At 41.9% G+C, this 22,577-nt stretch overlaps 1 protein-coding gene and 1 long non-coding RNA gene across 2 annotated transcripts in view; one reads left to right on the top strand and one right to left on the bottom strand.

The window, feature by feature from the left end:
- Nucleotides 1-2,482: 2,482 nt before the first annotated feature.
- Nucleotides 2,483-6,872, bottom strand: LOC122172478 (uncharacterized). Its single transcript, XR_006172823.2, has 2 exons — nucleotides 5,864-6,872; nucleotides 2,483-2,897 (listed from the first exon to the last, which is right to left on the bottom strand). It is a non-coding gene; the product is annotated as an uncharacterized LOC122172478 (long non-coding RNA).
- The window catches only part of RAB12 (RAB12, member RAS oncogene family), a 40,159-nt gene continuing 24,444 nt past the window's right edge, over nucleotides 6,863-22,577 (top strand). The window contains exon 1 of the mRNA XM_005282644.4: nucleotides 6,863-7,191. Coding sequence (XP_005282701.1) covers nucleotides 6,963-7,191 — 229 coding nt within the window. The 5' untranslated portion in view covers nucleotides 6,863-6,962. The remainder of the gene's footprint in view (nucleotides 7,192-22,577) is intronic.

Here is a 22,577-nt window from a genome sequence, read left to right as displayed (position 1 = left end):
ATAGTTTAGCATGTGTGCTAACTTCTTATGCTAAACTATCTGTTCGGCCTTGTATTTAGCTGTGACACACTGAGTACATTTCCCAGACATGAAGAAGAGCTCTGTGTATCTCGAAAGCTTGTCTCTCTTGTGATGTTGTGCAGTCTATATGGTTTTATAAAAACATGATAATAAGTGAATATAATGTAACTGGGATAGTTTTAAAAAATTTGGTAATAAATAAATAAATATAACATAACTGGGATATGCTTCATGCAAAAGGTCTCTTGTAAGGTATCATTACAAAGCTTATAATCTACTGAGTGTGATCATCCGATTTGTATAAATGTACCACTCTTGTATCTAAAACTAGAAATATAAAATATAACTCTGAGGGCCTATTGTAATTATGTAAAGTGTGGGCCATTAATGATGGTTTGGAATCTTGATGACTCCCATTGTCTGCAGATTGCTGTGTTTACCTGTGAGTCTTCCTGTATATGTGTGTGCTGGCAAGTGGGTAATGAAGTCTTGCAGTGACATGTGATCATGTCACCTGAACTGGAATCCATCTTTAACTGGTTCTTTTTGAGTGAGGGGGGGTGGAAACCCAGAGGGACAAAGGGTTCCCGCCTTATGCAAAAGATATATAAAGGGGTGGAACAGAACAAAGGAGGGAGAGGAGCCATCAAGAAGAATCCCCTAGCTATCACCTGAGCTGGAACAAGAGCTGTACCAGGGGAAAGAATTGTGTCCAGGCCTGGAAGGTGTCCAGCCTGAGAAAAAAAACTTACTGAAGCATCTCTGAGGGTGAGATTATCTGTATTCAGTTTGATTAGACATAGATTTGCACATTTTATTTTATTTTGCTTGGTGACTTACTTTGTTCTGTCTGTTACTACTTGGAACCACTTAAATCCTACTTTCTGTATTTAATAAAATCACTTTTTATTTAAAGCAACAGAGGGTCCTGTGGCACCTTTAAGACTAACAGAAGTATTGGGAGCATAAGCTTTCGTGGGTAAGAACCTCACTTCTTCAGATGCAAGTAATGGAAATCTCCAGAGGCAGGTATAAATCAGTATGGAGATAACGAGGTTAGTTCAATCAGGGAGGGTGAGGTGCTCTGCTAGCAGTTGAGGTGTGAACACCAAGGGAGGAGAAACTGCTTCTGTAGTTGGATAGCAGATTCACAGTCTTTGTTTAATCCTGATCTGATGGTGTCAAATTTGCAAATGAACTGGAGCTCAGCAGTTTCTCTTTGGAGTCTGGTCCTGAAGTTTTTTTGCTGTAAGATGGCTACCTTTACATCTGCTATTGTGTGGCTAGGGAGGTTGAAGTGTTCTCCTACAGGTTTTTGTATATTGCCATTCCTGATATCTGACTTGTGCCCATTTATCCTCTTGCGTAGTGACTGTCCAGTTTGGCCAATGTACATAGCAGAGGGGCATTGCTGGCATATGATAGCATATATAACATTGGTGGACGTGCAGGTGAATGAGCCGGTGATGTTGTAGCTGATCTGGTTAGGTCCTGTGATGGTGTTGCTGGTGTAGATATGTGGGCAGAGTTGGCATCAAGGTTTGTTGTATGGGTTGGTTCCTGAGTTAGAGTTGTTATGGTGCGGTGCGTGGTTGCTGGTGAGGATATGCTTAAGGTTGGCAGGTTGTCTGTGGGCGAGGACTGGCCTGCCTCCCAAGGTCTGTGAAAGTGAGGGATCATTGTCCAGAATGGGTTGTAGATCACTGATGATGCGTTGGAGAGGTTTAAGCTGAGGACTGTAGGTGATGGCCAGTGGAGTTCTGTTGGTTTCTCTTTTGGGCCTGTCTTGTGGCAGGAGGCTTCTGGGTACACGTCTGGCTCTGTTGATTTGTTTCTTTATTTCCTTGTGTGGGTATCGTAGTTTTGAGAATGCTTGGTGAAGATCTTGTAGGTGTTGGCCAGCTTCATTTACATGAACTATAATATTGCTTACTCATCTACTCAGTTCTGTTGCTTTAGCTGGAATTTTTTTATGTTTTGATTGTATAAATAATAGATTCCTGTTACTGATCCCATGGAAGGGCATAGCAATTGTGTAGGATATGTCCTAGTGCGAGAGGGTCACCCTAATGTATGGGTAGACTTTGATTTGGTAACAAAATCCAAATTCAACAGAGAAGGCTGTGTGTGATGGATTCTTGGGGTACCCAGGACTATGAATCACCTAATTACCCCTCCCCCTGTCCCCTCGCTTGTCTTAGCAAGACAGACACTTGCCTGAGCTTAACTGGGTGTCATCTCCCTGATACCACTAGTGTGTTAGCTACCCAATCTTCTCAGGGCTTTGACAGCCCTCAGTTTGCTTTGCAGGTTAACAATAGGTGCCCAGCCCCTTGAGCCCCTCTAAAAATGTCCCCCTGTAGTATCAAGCCCAGGTAAGCTGTCCTCATAGGAACAGTGTACACACAGCTTGACTGGTACAACTCAGGATCAGATCCTTTATAACATCACACCATGGATCTATAGTGAAGCAATCATATGTTTATTATCAAATATTAAGATTTAAGAGATAGTGAGTAAGAATAATAGGAACGATAGGTTACATACAAAACAAAAACATAAGATGCAAAAAACTTATCGATAGCGACCTTTCCTTTAAATAAAGTACTACAAAAGATCCAATCTCTTGCAAAGCTGGTTGGTTTTCTGTCAACTAGGATCCAAATATTCATGAACAACACCGCTCTTCAAGGGCTTCCCTCGATGAATGGATCACGAAAATGTCTTTCTACTTATATTTCCCAAAATTCATTGTTTTTGTCCCCGGAGTGAGGATGAACCCTTCCTGGTGCCCAGGCTCCAAGTTATCTTCACATCCTCATGTTGACTCCATATGAAAAACGGGACTTCCCTTGTGCTGGCTTCCAGTGCTTAGTCTACATATAAATCAAAGCAGACAAGTGAATCTACATCCCTTTGTCTGGCAAAACTTGTTTGTCCACTCTGCCTGGGACACAGATTTTAACACATCTTTTCAGTACATCTACACAACTCCTTAAATATCATCCATACACACATCTCACAAGGATTATAAGGATCAGGGTGACATAAGTTCTTATTAGATACATCTCACTTGCCTCTCGCTGGATAAATACTATGAAAGCAATATTTTGGCTGTAGTGAGTTTGTCAGGCCTGTCAGAGAACAGTGAACACTTTATCAGTTGGCATTGAGGGTTTCTTAGGGTCACAGAGGTGCAGGGGGCAAAGGATGTAATCTAGAGACTAGGAGTGCTTTCTAAGGAGCAGAGACTTTCTCCAAAGGTCCTATTTTGTTCCGGTTCCACACCTAAAGTTTCTGCACCTTGTATTGCATCAACTGGTGGGATGATGCCAGAATGGACCAATGGTGGTGGCAGTGCAGAGACGGACTTTGCAGTGAGACCTGACCTGACCCAACTAGCAGCAATTCATAGCTAAATTGTGCACTGCCCTAAAAGAGAGCAGCAGCACTGAGCTAATTTTGCAGCACCAGACCAGTGTAAGCTGAGTTTGTATCACAGCACTGAACCATGTAGCCCGCACATCAGCCTGGCACCTGGCACAGCGGTTCTCTCTGTACTGGGGTAGGCCAGTGGAGCAGAGCCAACCTTGATGCTTCTCTACCACTGAGTTTAATAGGACTTATAAGTTGGGTTTTAGGTGGGTGGCATTTGTGGTGAACTAAGAGTCTGGATGTTATTAAGCCAGACAATTTGGAACCATGTGTTGACCAAACTCCCGATGCATTGCTTTGGGTTGCTCATTTTCTTGTATGTAACTATATAGAGAAATTTCTCATGTTTCTCTTGATTGTCTTTTCCTTTCCCCTAAATACTTGCAGTTCCATGTTCCCAAAGTATTGAGTGCTTGTGAGTGGGGAAGAACCATCTAAAAACATGACTGGGGAGGTTCATTTTAATTTCCCAGAGCATGACATAGAAGTGTGGCACTGGGTGGGGGTGTGAGTGGTTGTTTTATTGATTTTTAGAAAAGAACCACTAGACAGATTGAACCCAACCCTTGCTGTTGCCATTGGTACCTGGCAGAGGGGTTATACTTCTATTCCTGATTAGATCACAGGCAGATAGAATGAAGGAAAGCTATGGAAGCTGCATTAGAGCTAGTTGACTGTGCTCTGATATCTTCAGGTGGTGGAACACCTTTTAAGTCCTAATAATTGTATATACATACTCTGTCCATTTGGCAAGCCTTTGAGCTGGAACAGACTGACCCCTAGTTTTGCCCCCATTCCCACAGACTTTTTGTGGTGAATATACAAATTATGTGATGAATCAGCTGAGCTGCAATGGGTTCTCAGAGGGCAGCAGGAGGAAATAGGCTAAGGATGAATCTACTGTTGCTCTTGTCCTGCTCAGGAAGGATGCAGGTTACCATGAGAAGAGAGGGTCCATTGCACTTGGCTAGAATTTGTCAAGGACTGGATCACAGAGGCAGAACATCGGGGGGGGGGTCAGGGGGCCCTGGGAAGAGTGGGGTGGTTGCAGACTACTGGCAAAGTGCTCTTTGGGACCTATCAGCTGCTAGAAGAGGAAGTGAATGCAATACAGATGAGACATCTGGCAAGCAACTAGGGACTGTTTCAAGACAAAGTTTGGCAATCACAACACTACAGAGACCCCATAAAGGGACTACAATTATCATGGCTTAAAACTGCAGACTGACATCTCTGGATGTGAATGAGGCTTGGGGACAGAAGAATTGCCTGATCAAGTTGGAACGAGGAATTTGGAATGAGGCTACAGGACCATCTTATCTTTATAAAACAGAATGTAGGGAGGACTGGCCACCAGGAATGCTGTCTTCACAAGGATTGGTATGAAGATCAATATGACAGAAACCCCCAGTAGCTTTGGGAAAACAAGTTTAAAATGGTGGAGATGCTTCATGCACCAGAGACAATACATAAACAAACTCTTTCATAAACTTGATCGCAGTGGGGTAAGTTCCAACTGCATCAGCCTGACAGAACTTTGAAACAGTTTTGAGTGCTCCAAGATAAAAGTGATGGAGGATCAACTCAGGTCTGTTTTCTTTCCAATTGCCTAGTTGGAGAATTTCTACCACTTTGCTGAGTAGGTTTTAGTGTTCAATGGCTGTGCACTGCAATCTTAATACCATCCCACTAGGAATAACATCCTGCCATCATCACCTTTAAAAAACTACATTCTCCACCACAATAATATTCTGCAGCAAATAGCCACAACTGCTAGTATTGGAAGGAGGGAGCTTGGTAAGTGTGGATAGACTGGACCAGAGTTAAGGTTACAGTGTGCATGGTAAGTGGTGTACAATAGTCGTGAGAAGATTAAGTAAAGAGTAGGTACTTTAAAGTGGCTTTTCACTTGGTTGTTTTTGTGGGTTTGTGCCACATATGTTGTGTGTAGCAATCCTAACTGATTCACAACCATAGTTTTAGTGAATTAATTAAGTTAAGAACTATGAAGGCACAATTAAGGATTCTTCAGGGGGCTGGGAACACTGATCGGAGAAGATGAAGACAGGAATTGAGAGCTCAGAAGCCACACTGAGCACTCTGGTTCAAAAAAAGCATCTTTACCAAGAAAAAAAAAATCCCCAACTCACCCTGGCCCTTTTGAAATACAATTCTCCTGCTAGAAGAGAGTGTGCGAGATGTGGGAGGGGCAGATCCCAGGTGCTGTATGCTGCAGCCTGTTTTATGTAGCAGGTCACACCAAATAATCCTCGTGGCCCCCTGTGCCCTTAAAATCTGTGAATCAGCCAGGGACTCAGTGATGTGATTTCCAAAGTTAGTCATGTGCAAAGAGTTGTGTGCACTTAAAGAGACAAGGTGGGTGAGGTAATATCTTTTACTGGATCACCTTCTGTTGGTGAAAGAGGCAAGCTGTCCAGCTACACTTAGCTCTTCTTCAGGTCTGAGGAAGGTGGAACAGATTGTTTACCATAAGTAAGGGCCCATTCATGGTAGGCTGACACTGCAGTACTGCTGCAGTTATAGGACAAAAAGGGGGTTAGTGGGTTATAGGCTGTTGTAATAAGCCATAAATCCAAGGTGTGGATTTAAGAGCTGGTGCCTCCAAAGTTTGTCTCTCCCCAAAAGAAGTCGTTCCTATAAAACTTCACCTACCTCCTTTCTCTAATATCCTGGGAGCCACATGGCTAAAACTACACTGCAGGTGCACTTAGACTACATGGGACATGCTGATCCCCATCTCTGGCTGCTGCACTTCCAGCCAGGGGCAGGAGGAGGACCCCTGGGGCTAGCTGAGCTGAGCACAGGCAGCACCAGAGGTTAAGTGCAGGCCTGGTCTAGGGTGACCAGATGTCCCAATTGTATAGGGATAGTCCCGCTATTTGGGGCTTTTTCTTATATAGCCTCCTATTACCCTGTCCTGATTTTTTACACTTGCTGTCTGGTCACCCTAGCGTGTCCCCAGACGTGCCCCACGCTCCTAGCTACACACAGGCCTTGGCTACACTCATGGATTCACAGCGCTGCTGTGAAGTGCGAGTGTAGTCGCCCCGCCAGTGCTGCGAGAGCTCTCTCGCAGCGCTGCAAGTACTCCACCTCTCCGAGGGGAATAGCTTGCAGCGCTGCAGGCGCTGATTACACTGGCGCTTTACAGCACTGCACTCGCTGCGCTCGGGGGGTGTTTTTTCACACCCCTGAGCGCAGCAAGTGCAGCGCTGTGAATTGCCAGTGTAGCCAAGGCCCCATAGAGCGGCGTGTTTATTTCTTTCAGCCCCCGCGGGCACTCAGTGTCTGTGTGTGGGGACAGGTGCGGTTTCCCAGCTCGGCCCTCCCACGCTCTAGGGGGCGCTGCTCCCCCGGCGGCGGGCCCCGCTCGCTGCGGCGCGGGCCGCTCGTTGTCCGGGCGGCCGCGGAGTTCCCGTTCCCCTCAGGCCCGGGGCAGCGGCGCGCGCGCGGGGAGCCGGGTCGCGCAGGAGCCGCCTGCGGTCATGGAGCCGGGCTCCGGGCTGCAGCGCAGGGGCGGCGCGGGGCGGGAGTTCGCGGCGGGGGGCTCCCCGGCGCTCTCGGGGCCGCAGTCCCGCCGCAGGAAGCAGCCGCCGCGCCCGGCCGACTTCAAGCTGCAGGTCATCATCATCGGCTCGCGGGGCGTGGGCAAGACCAGCCTGATGGAGCGCTTCACCGACGACACCTTCTGCGAGGCCTGCAAGTCCACCGTGGGTAAGAGCCCCGGGCGGGCGGGCGCCGGGCTCCCCCTCAGGCCCGCCCCCGCTTCCCGGGAGAGCGGCCTGGCCGGGCCGGAGCTAGCGCCGCGCCTCGCCTCCTGCGTTGCCCCCGTGCCAGCTGGGGCCGGGCTCTGGCAGTGCTCCGCCCCTCGGCCCGGTGCCCTGGCGCTAAACACCCTCCACCAGCCACCTGTCGGGCCCCCTCGCTGCTCCCCTCGGGCCCTCTCCGCACCCCTGCAGCAGCCGCCGCCCTCCTCAGCCACACGCACGTACAGGCCTCTGCCGACCTTCACATCGCGGGGGGATAGACACTAGTTCCCTCCTCCTGCTCCCAGCCTCACTCCTGTAACTCAGGCGCGTCACCTTCGGCCCCAACAGCCCCTGGAAACGTAACGTGAGCCCCGAACAGAGGAGAGAGGCGAGTAACACGTTAGAAAACGCCCAGAGAGCCTCTTCCCGGGGAGTGGGGTGGGCGGGGGTCAGTGGTGTTGAGAGAAGCTTAGAGCCCTTGCTCCTCAGGATAAGTCTGGCATATGTTGCGATCCATTCCAGACCCTTCAACTGTACTCTTAAAAGAGACGCTCAACCCCTTAATGATGCTCTTATAATAGGAGATGGATGTCAGGGTCTTCCATGTGTCATGTTAAAAACGCAAGTATTTTAAATGTCAAAAATAAAAGGGTGCCTGAGTACCTAGGAAATTGAATGTGGATTCAAATATTGGTTCAAGGTTTTACAGCATTTCCCGAGGAAAATGTAATGGGCGCTCGGCATATGGTTCTAGATCTGTGGAAAGCTTTAGTTTGAGATTGACAGTTAGTAACATGTCTTATGTTGTGTATGTAGTTCACTGTCTTGGACAGCAAATAGAGCAAACAATGTGTTTTATAGCAAATCTTTCTATAAAGTTTAGTCATCAGTAGGCACCCCCTTCAGGTGGATTATTTTTTGGTACAGGAGGGTGAAGGATTATGGGAAGGAAGGAAGAATCAATCCTAGAGCAACCTGAAAACAAATTTTAGTCTGCCTTGTTATTACAGGCCTATTTTTGGAACTGAACTTTCAGTGTTGTGACAAGGTGGTTGTTAGGCGAAGGCTATCTTTCTGTAAAATGTGTGCTTAATTGCAGCTTGGAGCCTGAAGAGTTCTAAACATCTGATGGAAAGTAATAGTGCTGCTTTTTAGAAATAGAGAGGTATCTTCCTCTGACAAATTAATTCTAAAATGGTTGCTGTTACAGTTTTAGTGTTTATTTTGACAGTTTTAATGTTTATTTTGACAGCTCTTTTATTCCTTCCTGGTTTCTTTGAAAAGCTGAACTTGGTAGTGCATATGGTTTTCTGTTAACAACTGTTAATATATATGTATAAAATACATTGTTCTGAAGTTAGGAGCACAGGTTCTGCTTTTTGTTACAAAACCTTAAATGTGCAATATAAAAGTGCCAGAGAGGTATCATAATCTAAAGAGATGTTAATATAGATTTGATTTTGGTGGTGTTATGAAGAAACACTGATAGCTTCCATAACCCATGACAAGTTTATTTAAGGTTAAGGAAATGGGACTAGGATTAGAATTTATCCTCTGTAAGGCGGTGCCTGCACTGCCACTTTCAGTGCTAAAACTTTAGTTGTTCAGGGGAGTGAAAAAACACCCCCCTGAGCGATAAACGTTTTAGAACTGAAAAGCGCCAGTGTAGATAGTGCTTTATAAAGCTACCACTGCTCGTTCAGGGTGGGGTTTTTTTATTGCCGGGAGAGCTCTCCCCGGCGATAAAGCATGTCTACACTGCTCACGTCACAGCGCTGCAACGTGGGCAGTGTAGACATACCCTTAATCTCCTCCAGTGATGAACAAGGTGTATGCAAGAAAACTTGTTGACCTGTGTTAAGCACTCTTTCTGGATGGGATTAACAATAAAACCCTGTTGATCTTCCATGATGAGTAAGGGCGGGCAAAAAGTACTGGAGGGAAGTGTGCTTTGGAAACTGGTCAGTTTTTATCTGAGTAGTGAGCAAATCTGATTTGCTAGATAAACCAGTGATTCAAGCACAAAAGCTTCCTAATTTTAGCAAAACAGGAAATAAATAATGCTGTGGTTACAAAATATTTGATCTAAAAAGTATAGCAACATCTAAGGAGCATAGGAAATCTACTTGCACCAAACTACATGTAGAAATACTTGAAAATAAAAGCATTATTTTGAGCCTTCATGACTAAAGTTTTAAAGTTGAGAGCTGTTGAGAACTCTAAAGTTAGTAGAACACAAAGAGCTTTTCATAGCCCCAAATTAACATACTAAAGTTGCCCCTTAATTCTTCGTATCATATAGCATTGAGTCTTCAAGTTGGGAAGAAAATACAGGATAGAATAAACTCTACTTTTACACTGATGTTGTAAATCCAAAGTAACCCCATACTGAAGTTAAACTGAGATCAGAATATGGTCTTCAATTGTAATCATCAAGCACCTCCCTATTTTTTCCTGTTATCACCTCTTCAGGGAGAATGATTTTCTAAAAAACTTGTGACTGATCCAGCAGGACGCGCTTCCCTGTTTTTGGGGGGGTTGGGGGAGAAGTTCTGTAAATTGAATGTGCTTTGAGCTCAAATTTGGGAGGAGAAAGCTAGATGTAACTGAAGGAACAGATACGCATGGGGGAAGGAGTTTAGTGATGATATTGTAAATCTGTATTTAAAATAGTTTGAACTCTAGAATAAAAATTCCCTCCTTTTTTACTTGATATTGACTGTCTCAGCTCAGCTATACACTAATGTTTATATTTAGCTGTACCAGTGTAAGCCAAACAGACCAAAGTTCAAAATGTTTGCTTTAGCTGCTTAATAATTTCTTAAGTGAAACTTGTAGGCTGTTCAGGGCACCAGGCTGACACAAAGGATTTCAAATGTGATTGATAAAATGGTTGGGTGTCTCAGGTCTGTAGGAGCCAATGGCTGCTCTCTGCCCCTACTGAGTGATGTTATGGGCACACTGGGCTGGTGCATTTGGAGGGGAGGAAGTGATTCATTTGAAAAGATAAGGCATTTTAATACTTGTTTACATATTTCACAATGCAGAATTAGTTAACTAAATTATGAATTTCTGTTGTATAAATTATACAACAAATCTCACCTCAAAAGCACACTACTTCTGTGAAGACTTTCAAAAATGACCTGTCAGATTTCAACAGCACATCCTTATAGCAGCACATACATGGTGTAATATATATTTATAGTGCTTCGCTGTTTTGAATACACCTCTACCCTGATATAACGCGACCCGATATAACACGGTAAAGCAGCGCTCCAGAGGGGGCGGGGCTGCATGGACAGCATTATATCAGGGTAGAGGTATAATAAACTCCTTGGATAGAGCATTGTTTCCTTAATTTTATATTTACATAGCAGGAGCGTACTGGATCTAAAATATTTACTAATTTTGGATACTGTTGCCAAATGAGTAACAAAACGTTGCTATGTAGAGTTTTGTATGCCAGACTTGAAGATAGTGACTCTTAGTTGGTCTGTAGTCTTATTATTAGTACTTGTATTTGTACTTTTAGGTATTTTGACAAAGATACTATTTTGTTTAGAAAAGTCCATTCTCTTTATATATGCACAAACTGATAGTATAGTTCTTGTTATCCTTTTAGGGATAGCATTACCACTTTCCACTGACACCAGAGATTACTATAACTGAAAGAAAATAGAGAGTAAAAGTATTCATCTTTCATAATATTAGCACATTTGACAGCATTGTGTAATTCAGTTTTCATTGTTTCCCTGCATAGTCAGTGACTTCTTTAGGAGTTCCTCACACAGCAACAAGAGAGTTTGTGGGATTTTTTTAATAGGAAAATGTGATTGGAAAACAACAAATTGTCAGGATTCAGGGGTCTTTTAGGTCTTCTATGTGAAACTACATTTAAGTTCTGTGTAGGTGGTTTTTAACTTAAAATCTAGTCCATTTTTTTTTAAAACATTTGTTCATTTTACTTATTAGTAATACTTGGTATTATCCTGAGCTGAAATCTTCAGACACTGGATAATTATGATAAAATATATTGATACCAAAAATGTTTTAAATATTAGCACATACAAGATTTATTCCCCCACCCCACCCCCAGCAATTTGAGGCAGCAGATGATGAAAGATTTGTACTTAAATCTCACTCCTGCCATTTGAGACTTCTATAAAACTCCATGCTTTCAGAGGCCTTCTGTCTGTGTAGCTTATGGGTTGGGGTTTTTTGTGTGTGTCTTGGGGTGGATGCAGAGGTCTAGAACACTTGCTCTCAAATGGAAATTGGTGAGTGGATTGAGTACAGTCTTGTGTGACTTGTTGCCATCTGACAGGCAGAAGTGCAAAGGGCTCTCCAATAACCGATGTGATTGTAGCTGTGAGCTAAGAAAGAAGACAGTAATTCTGTGAGTTCAGAGAAGACTTGCTGTAGATGGGGAGTCCCTTTTTAATGAAAAATCAGCTCAGTTTGCATATTAATACATTTATTCAGTTAAGCTTGATTCTAGAAATGCTTTATATTACTATAATGTGTTTAATATTTAAGTAGTAAAATCAATCTGGGTGTGTAATAAACAAGTGGTGCACCTGGTAGTATTTTCAGGTAATGGTTAAAGAAGCCACTTGTATTTGCATGTTTAATGCCAGAAGAAACAGTGTTCTCAACTTTTCTTCTGGTAAAATCCAAAAATCCAACAGGACAATTGTTCACAAACAGAGCTGGTGGCATGCTTACTGCAGAAAGTTTAATCAATACTACCTGTTGTAACACTTTGTGATGTAAGTAATCTACAGACAGATGTTGTCATGGTATTTAGGAATATATAATGCAAGGGTTAAGTGTGGGTCCCCCCCCCCCCAAGTAAATACACAAAATAATTTGTTCTCTTTAAAAACCTTTCTTGTGTTGATTATATTGGCACCATGGGACAGTCTAAACAACTAGTAGCCCATGATTGTTACATAAATGAGAGCATGTAAGTAAACCAGCAAAGCAAGTTTAGTGCTCATTTTAATGACCATAAATACAGGGGGCTCTAAGTTAGCAAGGAGTGTGGAATGCAGCTGTCAAACTCAGTCCAGGCTGTGAACAGCTGAGATAGTGTCAGAAGCAACAAAACATGCAGATGATACTCCATTATGGGTTTGTATTTTTATCTCTGGAAGCTGAGAATTATATATAGTGAAATTTTTTTACCCGTGACTGAAGTATAATAATCTCTGAGGTGAAACCTGGCTGCTGCTTAACATGGCAGCAATTCACAATTTAGGACAAGAAGTGAATAAGTATAACCAGTTGAAAGGAAAAATATAGGTACCCCCCCCCATCTGAATTTGGCCAGTGTTGGGGCAAGTCCCCTCCCCCATATTCTTGCGCAAAGTACCTTGAGATCATTTGTGACAAGTATTACCCAGTTAAAAAAAAGTGTATTTTAAATGTTAGATTTCAGATTCAAAGTATTGAGTTCATGGCATGAATAGTTTCCACTTTTTTAAAAGCTGGGCAATGCAGTTGGCTTAAAAGTGTCTTAACAAGTTTTCTGTTTGGTCTATGTATTGGGAACCCAGTAATTTATCACAGATGCAACTTCTTCCATCACAAGTCTTGGAAATACAAATATTCATTCAAGTTAACCCATAAATCTAAGTTAATACAGGAAATCTGCAACTCATCTTTTCCTATTCCCATTGCCAAAATGTTGGTACACTTCTTAGTCTAAAGTACTGTAAATCTACTTCTGCCCACTGTTCTGCCATTGCAAGTTAAAAATGTATTTGAAGATTTGCTTTATAAAAAGCTGTTTAATGGTTAAAACATTTTGGAAATCAATTACAACTTTCTGTTTAGTGTGAAATGTCATAGTGGATATATTTACAAGGATGTTGGCCTAAATTTTCAAAAGTGACTAATGACTTTGGGCATCTCAATTTTTGGGTGCTGTATTTGACACCTTCTATTACTGTAGAGCATAAAGGCCCTGACCAAGATTGAATCCTCATTGTGCTAGGCGCTGCACAAACTTTTAAGGGCAGTTCATAATACCTGCCTCTAAACTGGTGCCAAAACTGGTGCAGATATAGTTAATACATTAGTTTTCATCCATGAATCATTCTTGATCTTTAACCTGTTTTGTGCTCTTTTAAATGGGCGGTTTCACTTTAATTTATTTTAAAAATAACTAATTAAAAGAACTTTGATAAAGCAAATTAAAAAAAAATGGGCATACCATTTTAAATTTTTTTAAAAGGTTTCCATATAAGTTTTCTTCTCCTTTGATGATTACATGAGTCATTTCAGTAAGGAAAAAAGTAAGGGCCTGATTCAATGCTCATTTAAGTCAATGGTAGTCTTTCTATTGACCTCACTGCACATTGGATCAAAGCTTTAGTATGGTTAGTTTATAGGCTTTAAATTTAATCTGTTCAAATAATTTTGAATTCGCCTACTCTGTTTGTCTGTATTTGTTGCTGCCTTACTCTCCTCCTCAAAGTCACTTGTGTGCTGAAATGACTCCGACTGCCTTTTTCCTTCACTACACTTGTTACCTGCCCTTTTTTAAATTGTTTTCAGTAAATCTTAAATAGTAAACGTTTAACGAGAGGAGCTTCCCTTAGTCCTTTTAAAAAACTAAACAAATTGTTGTATGTTAACTAGGGGAACTATCCCAACTATATTTTTTCAACTGTATTTTTCAGTTTGTGCCTTGCTTGAGAATCCTCTTGTCCCAAAGCCAGAATAACACATTTTAATCTGCCCCGGGCCAGGCTTTGGCTCTAATCAATCTGTGTCATACGCAACAGTATCAAATGATTTTTCAATAACAAGATGTATCATACTAACCATACTCACTGATTTCCCTCATTTTGACTGTCACTAATGCACACAATATTTTTCAGCAAATTTCACACGCATGCTGTTACTTTTCTTGATCTATTCAGTCACTTTTTAAAAGGATACTGTCAGTTTTAGTTCCACACATAACATGCCCATTAGAAGTTGTATATTGAGGTATCCTAAAACCTGATTAGTAGTAGTTAGAAATGTGATCATTGTGAAAGGTTGTATGGACTCTTGTAACGAAAGTGTGGTTTTTAAAAATGCACATGTTGATCATTTATAGGAATCACTTTAATACAGAGTTCACATGTTTATTCTATCAATAATAACCACTATATTCTCTGTTAGGTTTTGAAGGTTTTAAAGCATGGCTTAATGCATAATCTTGTTATTTTAATAAGGGATTGCTCAAGCTTTTAATCATATTTTGACAAACACATTCAATTTGCAGGAAAAATCACTTGATTAATAGAATTATCCAGGACAGCACGTTAGGCAAGTTTCCAGAAAGAAATACATTGAATCAATACAATGTGAGAACACTTAATAATTAATAAATATAAATCAGAGGTTCAAATCTGCACTTCTTACTCATGCAAATCTCCCTTTTGAAGCTCCTGGGAGTCTTGAATGTATAGGCAATACAGATTTGGACCCCAATGGGAGGCTTTAAGATGGCAAACGTGGTGTTGGTGTTTGTAAAATAAGGGCATCCAAAACACACAGCCCTCAATTCCAATATGCACACAAGGAAAAGACATTTCGGGATTCTTCATTTCAATTTTCACAGTGAGTAGCATGATTTTATATTAAACATATTTATTGCTTGTGGTACACTGAAGACTTGGTGAGGGAGGAGGGATTTTTTTTAAAAAAGGGAGGGGAATTATAAAAGCCTGTTGGCTCTTCCCAAAACATCACAACCTTGCACAAAGTTCATGCCTCATTTCAAAGTCAGCGTAAGCAATAGCTTGCGTACATTTGACCACTGGTTTATGATGACTAGCATGTTAGGCTTTTAAAATATAGATTGGGTAGAGTAAGGATCCTGACTCCATATCTGGGCACCTTCTTAGCATATGCACAACATGCCTCAGGTGTCATGTGACCAGGATTCATCCCTGAATTTGGTCTGCTGGTTGGCTCATTAGCTTTGCTGGGCCAGGTACTGACGGGGAGTGCAACGTGAACACTGATCCGTGCTCCTCTTTGGGCACCTAAATAAGTATAAGTGGCCTCATTTTCCATAGTGCTGACATGTGCCAAACAGCTCCCTCAGTGACATTTAGATGAGTATAGTTAGTAGCATAGAGAGCTTACATGAACTTTTTTTTTTAAAGGATCTTGTTCAGATTTAATATGCTTTTTAATACAAACAGTTATCAAGTGTTCTGTTTTATTAGATTATATCCTGTGCAGTTCAGTTTTTGCAGTGTGTTTGCCTAATTAAGCACCCAGATGCCAAGGTGGCAGACTAAATTGAAGTTTTTGTTGATGTCTTTTGACGCAGGTCATGTTCTGATCTGTTGCTGCTATTTCCTCAGGTTTGGCTGCATTTGTCTCCTGTCTCTACTCCTCCTTCTTCTTCAGTAATATTTTGATACTTAGGCTATCATTTAAAAAAAAAATTGGGTATAGCAGGGGTCGGCAACATTCGGCACACGGCTTGCCAGGGTAACCACCCCACATCGCTCGCCTGCGCCACTTCTAGCTGCCCCCATTGGCCCGGGACGGCAAACCGCGGCCAGTGGGGGCCGCGATCAGCCGAACCTGCCGCGTCAGCAGGTAAATAAAACTGGCCTGGCCTGCCAGGGTGCTTACCCTGGCGAGCTGCGGGCCGAATGTTGCCGACCCCTGGGGTATATATAGCATGCACCTTTTCATGTGTCAGTTATTTTATTTTATTTAAGGTTTGAAGAATTTTCTACCAAACTCAAAATCTGTGGTTAATTCTGCTCTCCTGAAAGTGTGTGGTGGGGACATTAGAAGGAGCCTGTAGAAATCAGAAGTTTATGTTTAACTTTTAATCACTGAAATATGGAATCAATTAGCAGAGATGTTTTGACTGATCTTTGAGGAGACTAGGAATGGTTTATGTTGTATGCTATCCTTGTTCCCTTACCGTCAAAATGAGGTACACATACACTGACAAAAGATATTTTTGAACAACATTCTTGTAATAGTACTATTAATGTGGAAAGCAACCAAGAAATCAGAGATCTGAATAGTCTTTCCCCTTTTTTAAGTTTGCTCATTCAGAAATTTTGTCTTTGTTAATTAAATTAAAACTTGCTGTAGTCAGTGATTTAAGTCATGCAAAATTTGGTCAACATAAATGATTCCTGAGGTTTTAATACAATTAAATGTAGTTTTAAGATAGTGTTCAAATTAAGTGGCGAGCACTGGAGTTGGTTAGAAATGCCAAAAGTTCTGTGGGGGACAGCTAGATGTACTATTAGTAATACTGATGTTACATTTCTGTGCTGTATAAAAACAAAAAATCAAGCAGACCAAAACAAGATGATTCACTGCACATGCTTCTCCCTCTAGGGAAAGAGAATGAGACAATAGACACATGATAGATATGTAGTCACTTTGCTTAATGCACTGCAGGATTGTGCTCATATACAACAGTAATGAGCGCGATATAAAAATCTATTTAGAATAGAGCAGAAATTGTGAATTAAGCTGATTCCAAATAGTTATCTAAGGCCAAAATTATCTCGCCCTAATTTACATTGGCATACAGCCACCACAGTTATTAAAACGTGTGTGTGTGTGGGCACATACTTGACTCGTGTTGGAGGTGTACATCCTCACCAAAAGGGCTTGTATCAATTGTATTGTCAGTGTGGGGCATTGTGGGATGGCTTCTGAAAGCCGGTAACAGTTGCCATAAGCAATGCAGTGTCTGCTCTGACACTCTGTCAGCCTAATTACATCGACCTTGAATCCATTCTGCCTGGGCAGGTGGTGTTACTTAATCGGCATAGAGAGGGACTTATGTCAGTGGGAGCCAAATTTAAGTGAAGAAACTTCTACAGCTAGGTTGACGCAAGGCAGTTTACGTCGACCTAACCCTGTAGTGAAGACCAGGCTTAAAGATAACCACGCAGGCTAAAATAAATGGCACATTTCAAGGGCCAAAATATTATGTATAGAAGGGATAATAAAATTATGGAAGGTTTATTGTTGTCCAGCAGTTTTGATTGACTTCTTTAAAAATTAAACTTTGTCATGAAACCAAGCAGCGAAATAAATTTGATACTGAAATTAGTGTTTTAGTCTTCTTTAGAATGTTTATAAACAGTTTTAAACTTAAGTATTTAATATATGATCTTAAGGTTTTTAAGACCCATTGGTATGTTTGAATATACTTCACATTATAAAGTTCTCTTATACCAAACTCTTTTGATCTTTAAGTTACCGTCATTATAATGATCACTTCTAAAATATTCAATATTTGGCTCCCTGGATTGATGAACTAGCTAAAACAATGTTCTCTGATTTAAGGTAACCTTCACAGGAAAAGAAAATTGTGCCCTCCCTTTGCAGTGTTGTTATAAATGGATGGGGGGAGTAGAGGGGGGGAGTTTTACCTCAAAAATACCAGAACTATCAAGTCTTTTCTTTCCATATTTGCTGGAGCATGCCTTGGAGGATTAGAGAAATGTTGGGAGCTTTCTCAGCATTCAGTTAAAAGGGTGAGGATTGTTTGTTTGAACTGAATAGAGAGTTAACTTAAAATTTCTTTCCCTTTCAGTTGGTTTTCACTGGGGATCTCATCTTACTAAATTTTCCAATTTGAAGAGCCTTCGAGCAAAAACTGCTAGGCAGTGTCTAATATTTCTAATGTAAAAAACAATTCTTGCGTGGGGAGGGGGGGAAGACAGCTTAGGTTGTCTTTATACATCATGAAGAATCAGAGCACTTTCTCTTTTGCAAGGCACCTTTTAAATTAATATTAAGAGAAGTATTTTGAATAGTTCACGTTCCATGTGAGAGGAGTTATTTTACTCCTGCTTCAGTCAAATTTTTACCATTAAGGAATTTTAATTAAACATTCCTTGCTCTTTTTGATTTAAAAAAAGTTAACCATATTTATAATGAACTCAGTCGACTTATCAACTTCATTTTTCACAAACCGTATTTTCTTAATTTATCAATGGCAAAACATTAAGGGTATAGAACCCTGCCAATAGTTAGGATATGTTTACACAGCAAATGAAGGTGGCGTAGTGTGGGTAGGCATAGCTGCGCTAGCATTAATTTAGCTTGCATAGGTAATAGTAGTAGTGAAGATGTGATGGCATAGACTAGGGTTACCATACGTCCGTTTTTTCCCGGACATGTCTGGCTTTTTGGCAATCAAACCCCTGTCCGGGCGGAATTGCCAAAAAGCCGAACATGTCCGGGAAAATGCTGACCGGGCACTTCCCCTCCCGCGGCGGCTCTACTCCTCCCCTGACTCTTCGGCTCTGTTTAAGAGCCGAGCTGCCCCAGCGCTATGGGCTTCAGGCAGCCCCCTTGCCTCCGGACCCCAGCCGCCGGCCAGGCACTTCCCCTCCCAGGCTCCGGTGGCACAGGGTCCGGAGGCATGGGGGCTGCCCGAAGCCGGTAGCGCTCAGGCAGCTCGGCTCTTAAACAGAGCCGAAGAGTCAGGGGAGGAGCAGAGCCTCCGGCCGCGGCGGCTCTGCTCCTCCCCTGACTCTTCAGCTCTGTTTAAGAGCCGAGCGCTACGGGCTTCGGGCAGCCCCCATACCTCCGGACCCTGCTCCGCCGGAGCCCAGGAGGGGAAGTGCCCGGCCAGGGGCGCAGGGTCCGGAGGCATAGGGGCTGCCCGAAGCCCAAGCGCTCCCGGCTTCACGGTTTGCCGGGCAGCCTCCAGACCCTGCACCCGCGGCTGGGCGCTTCCCCTCCCAGGCTCCAGCTGCGCTGGGGAAGCGCCGGCCGGGGGCGCAGGGTCTGGGGGCTGCCCGGCAAACCGTGAAGCCGGTAGCGCTCGGGCAGCCCTTTTCGCGTGGCTGGGAGTGGGAGGGAGGAGGGGGAGGGGTTAGGGCGGGGTTGGGGCAGGGAAGGGGCGGAGTTGGGGGGGGCTGGAGGTGGGAAATGGGCGGGGCCAGGGCCCCGTGGAGGGTCCTCTTTTTTTTATTTGTTAAATATGGTAACCCTAGCATAGACTTCAGTGCACGTTAGCAACCCAAGTACTTAAAGTGAGTCCCTGGGGGACTTAGTATTCAGATGGCTTCAATGACACCTTCATTTGCTGTGTAGCTTTACCCTTCGACAGATAAACTGAGCAAGCATTGAGTGTCAGAGTCCAAACTCAGGCTTTGTCTACACTGGAACTTCGTTGGCAAAACTTTTGTCATATTGGGATGTTAAACACACACACACCCAGAACGACAAAAGTTTTACCAACGAAAAGCCCCGGTGTGAACAGCGCTTTTCCGGCAGGAGCGCTCTTCTGCCGACAAAGCCATGGTTGCTCATTGGGAGTGGAAGATTTTTGTTGGCAGGAGAGCTCACTTCTGCTGACAAATGGCAGCTACACTGCATGCCTTTTAGCGGCACAGCTGTAGTGGCACAGCCATGTCGCTAAAAGCTGCGCAATGTAGACAAAGCCTCAGGATTAAAAGGCAGAGGAGATGCCTATTCCTACTCCGCAGAAAAGCTAATTTTAAATCCTCACCAATGACTTTAGGAAGGTACACAATTTTGGAGCAAAGCTCTGTTAGGTTTATTGCATTTTTCTCATGAGAAATATCCATAGAGGGACACTTTTCTTTTCTTTTTTTTTTTTTTTTTTTAATTTTGAGTAAAATGCATTTCTTAAACTCTGCCTAAAATTGGTAGTCATGTTTTTATAGCACTGATCCATTTTAGGACCAACCACTGCATGAATGACTAAGAATAGTCTAACTATACCATCAGCCAGTGTTCAAATAGCCTAATCTAGTTTGTTTTGTAATGACCAGAGGCAAACTGACAATTTGTAAATTGGCACAATGTCAAGAATACTGTACCAATTGACACTTGGAAGTTTCGATTGCTGCTTTTTAGATTTCAGAAGTGTAATGTGTTTTGCAAGTCATATTTTCCAGAGCTGATTACGCGAAGTAAATATTATTTGTATATGGCTTAATTAGTACTTGAAACAGATGGTTAGATTTTTTTTCTTTTACTCTGAAGGTGCTGTGTTTGATAGAAAATCATTTCTAGTGTGTGGCTTAAACATGCTGTACAGTTGGTTCAGATTTTTTGGTACCATATTTTCAGCAAATTTTCTATAAATAACTAGGCTGTCAATAAATCGCAGTTAACTCACGATTAACTAAAAACAAATTAATTGCAATTAATTGCAGTTTTAGTTGCACTGTTAAACAATAGAATACCAATTGAAATTTATTAAATGTTTTGGATGTCTTTCTACATTTTCATATATCTAGTATTCTGTGTTGTAATTTAAATCTAAGTGTGTAATATTTTTTATTACAAATATTTGCACTGTAAAAATGATAGAAGAAATGGTATTTTTCTGTTCACCTCATACAAGTACTGTAGTGCAATCTCTTGGTCTTGAAAGTGCAACTTACAAATGTAGAATTTAGAGGGGGGGGTTACATAACTGCACTCAAAAACAAAACAATGTAAAACTTCAGAGCCTACAAGTCCACTCAGTCCTACTTCATGTTCAGCCAATTGCTAAGACAAACAAGTTTGTTTACATTTATGGGAGATAATGCTGCTGGCTTCTTATTTACAATGTCACCAGAAAGTGGAAAAAGGCATTTGCATTGCACTTTTGTAGCTGGATTGCAAGATATTTACGTGCCAGATATACTAAACATTCGTATGCCCCTTCATACTTCGGCCGCCATTCCATAGGACATGCTTCCATGCTGATGATGCTTGTTAAAAAAATAATGTGTTAATTAAATTTGTGACTGAACTCCTTGGGGGAGAATTGTATGTCCCCTGCTCTGTTTTACCCACATCCTGCCATATATTTCATGTTCTAGCAATCTCGGATGATGACCCAGCACATGTTCATTTTAAGAACCCTTTCACTGCAGATTTCACAAAACACAAAGAAGGTACCAATGTGAGGTTTCTAAAGATAGCTACAGCACTTGACCCAAGGTTTAAGAATCTGAAGTACTTTCCAAAATCTGAGAGGGACGAGGTGTGGAGCATACTTTCAGAAGTCTTAAAAGAGCAACTGTCAGATACGGAAACTACAGAATCTGAACCACCAAAAAAGAAAATCAACCTTTTGCTGGTGGCATCTGACTCAGATAATGAAAATGAACATGCATTGGTCTGCACTGCTTTGGATTGTTATCAAGCAGAGCCTGTCATCGGCATGGATGCATGTCTCCTGGAATGGTGGTTGAAGCATGAAGAGACGTATGAATCTTTAGCGCATCTGGCACGTAAATATCTTGTGACGCCGGCTACAACAGTGCCATGAGAATGCCTGTTCTCACTTTCAGATGACATTGTAAACAAGAAGCGGGCAGCATTATCTCCTGCAAATGTAAACAAACTTGTTTGTCTGAGCTATTGGCTGAACAAGAAGTAGGACTGAGTGGACTTGCAGGCTCTAAAATTTTTTACATGGTTTTATTTTTGAATGCAGTTTTTTTATATAATTCTACATTTGTAAGTTCAACATTCATGATAGAGAGATTGCACTACAGTACTTGTGTTAGGTGTTTTGAAAAAAACTTTCTTTTGTTTTTTACAGTGCAAATACTTGTAATAAAAAATAAAGTGAGCATTGTACACTTTGTATTCTGTGTTGTAATTGAAATCAGTATATTTGAAAGTGTGGAAAATATCCATAAAATATTTAAATGATATTCTATTATTGTTTAACAGTGCAATTAATCGTGATTAATTTTTAATCACTTGACAGCCCTATAAATAACACTTTCTTATTGTAAAAACACTTGTAATAAGTATCAAATTAACTTTTGAATTTGAGAAACAGATGAGGTTGCAAAAATTAAAACTGGAATCAAATGACTCAGAAACTTCCATTGGCTTTCAGAATGTTCATTTTTATGTAGAAGTAGATTCCACATTGTACAGAAGCAGCAGCATAATCTGGTGGTGATAGTTTTGCATGTTTGTGGCCTTGCATATACCTTTAGAGTTTGTCTACACATCATTTTGTAGCCTGCAGGAGTGAGTTTGCTAGCCCAAGTTGGGTGAACAAACTTGGGGGCTAGCAGGGCTCCCATTGGCTCTCTAAAAACAGCTGCAGAGATAATGCTTGGAAGTTGCAGCTCAGGCTGGAGCTTTAGCTTTGAAGCCTATTGAGGGGGCCCAACTAACTTTTAAATGTTAAATCACTGGAATAATTCTGTAGAAGAATTCACTCCTCCACTGTGCACTTCTGCATCCTGTCACTTGTTTCCTTCAAGACATCAACTTACAAAGCTCCTATTTGGAAAATATGATGCACTTCAGGAAACCAGCAGCACTGTGTTCTTTCTGCTGCCTTTGTGATTTAGA

This window comes from Chrysemys picta, chromosome 2 (genome assembly GCF_011386835.1).
Source record: "Chrysemys picta bellii isolate R12L10 chromosome 2, ASM1138683v2, whole genome shotgun sequence".
NCBI lineage: Eukaryota > Metazoa > Chordata > Testudines > Emydidae > Chrysemys > Chrysemys picta.
The sequence above is the reverse complement of the archived record's forward strand: the minus strand, read 5'-3'. Positions and strand labels throughout refer to the sequence as shown.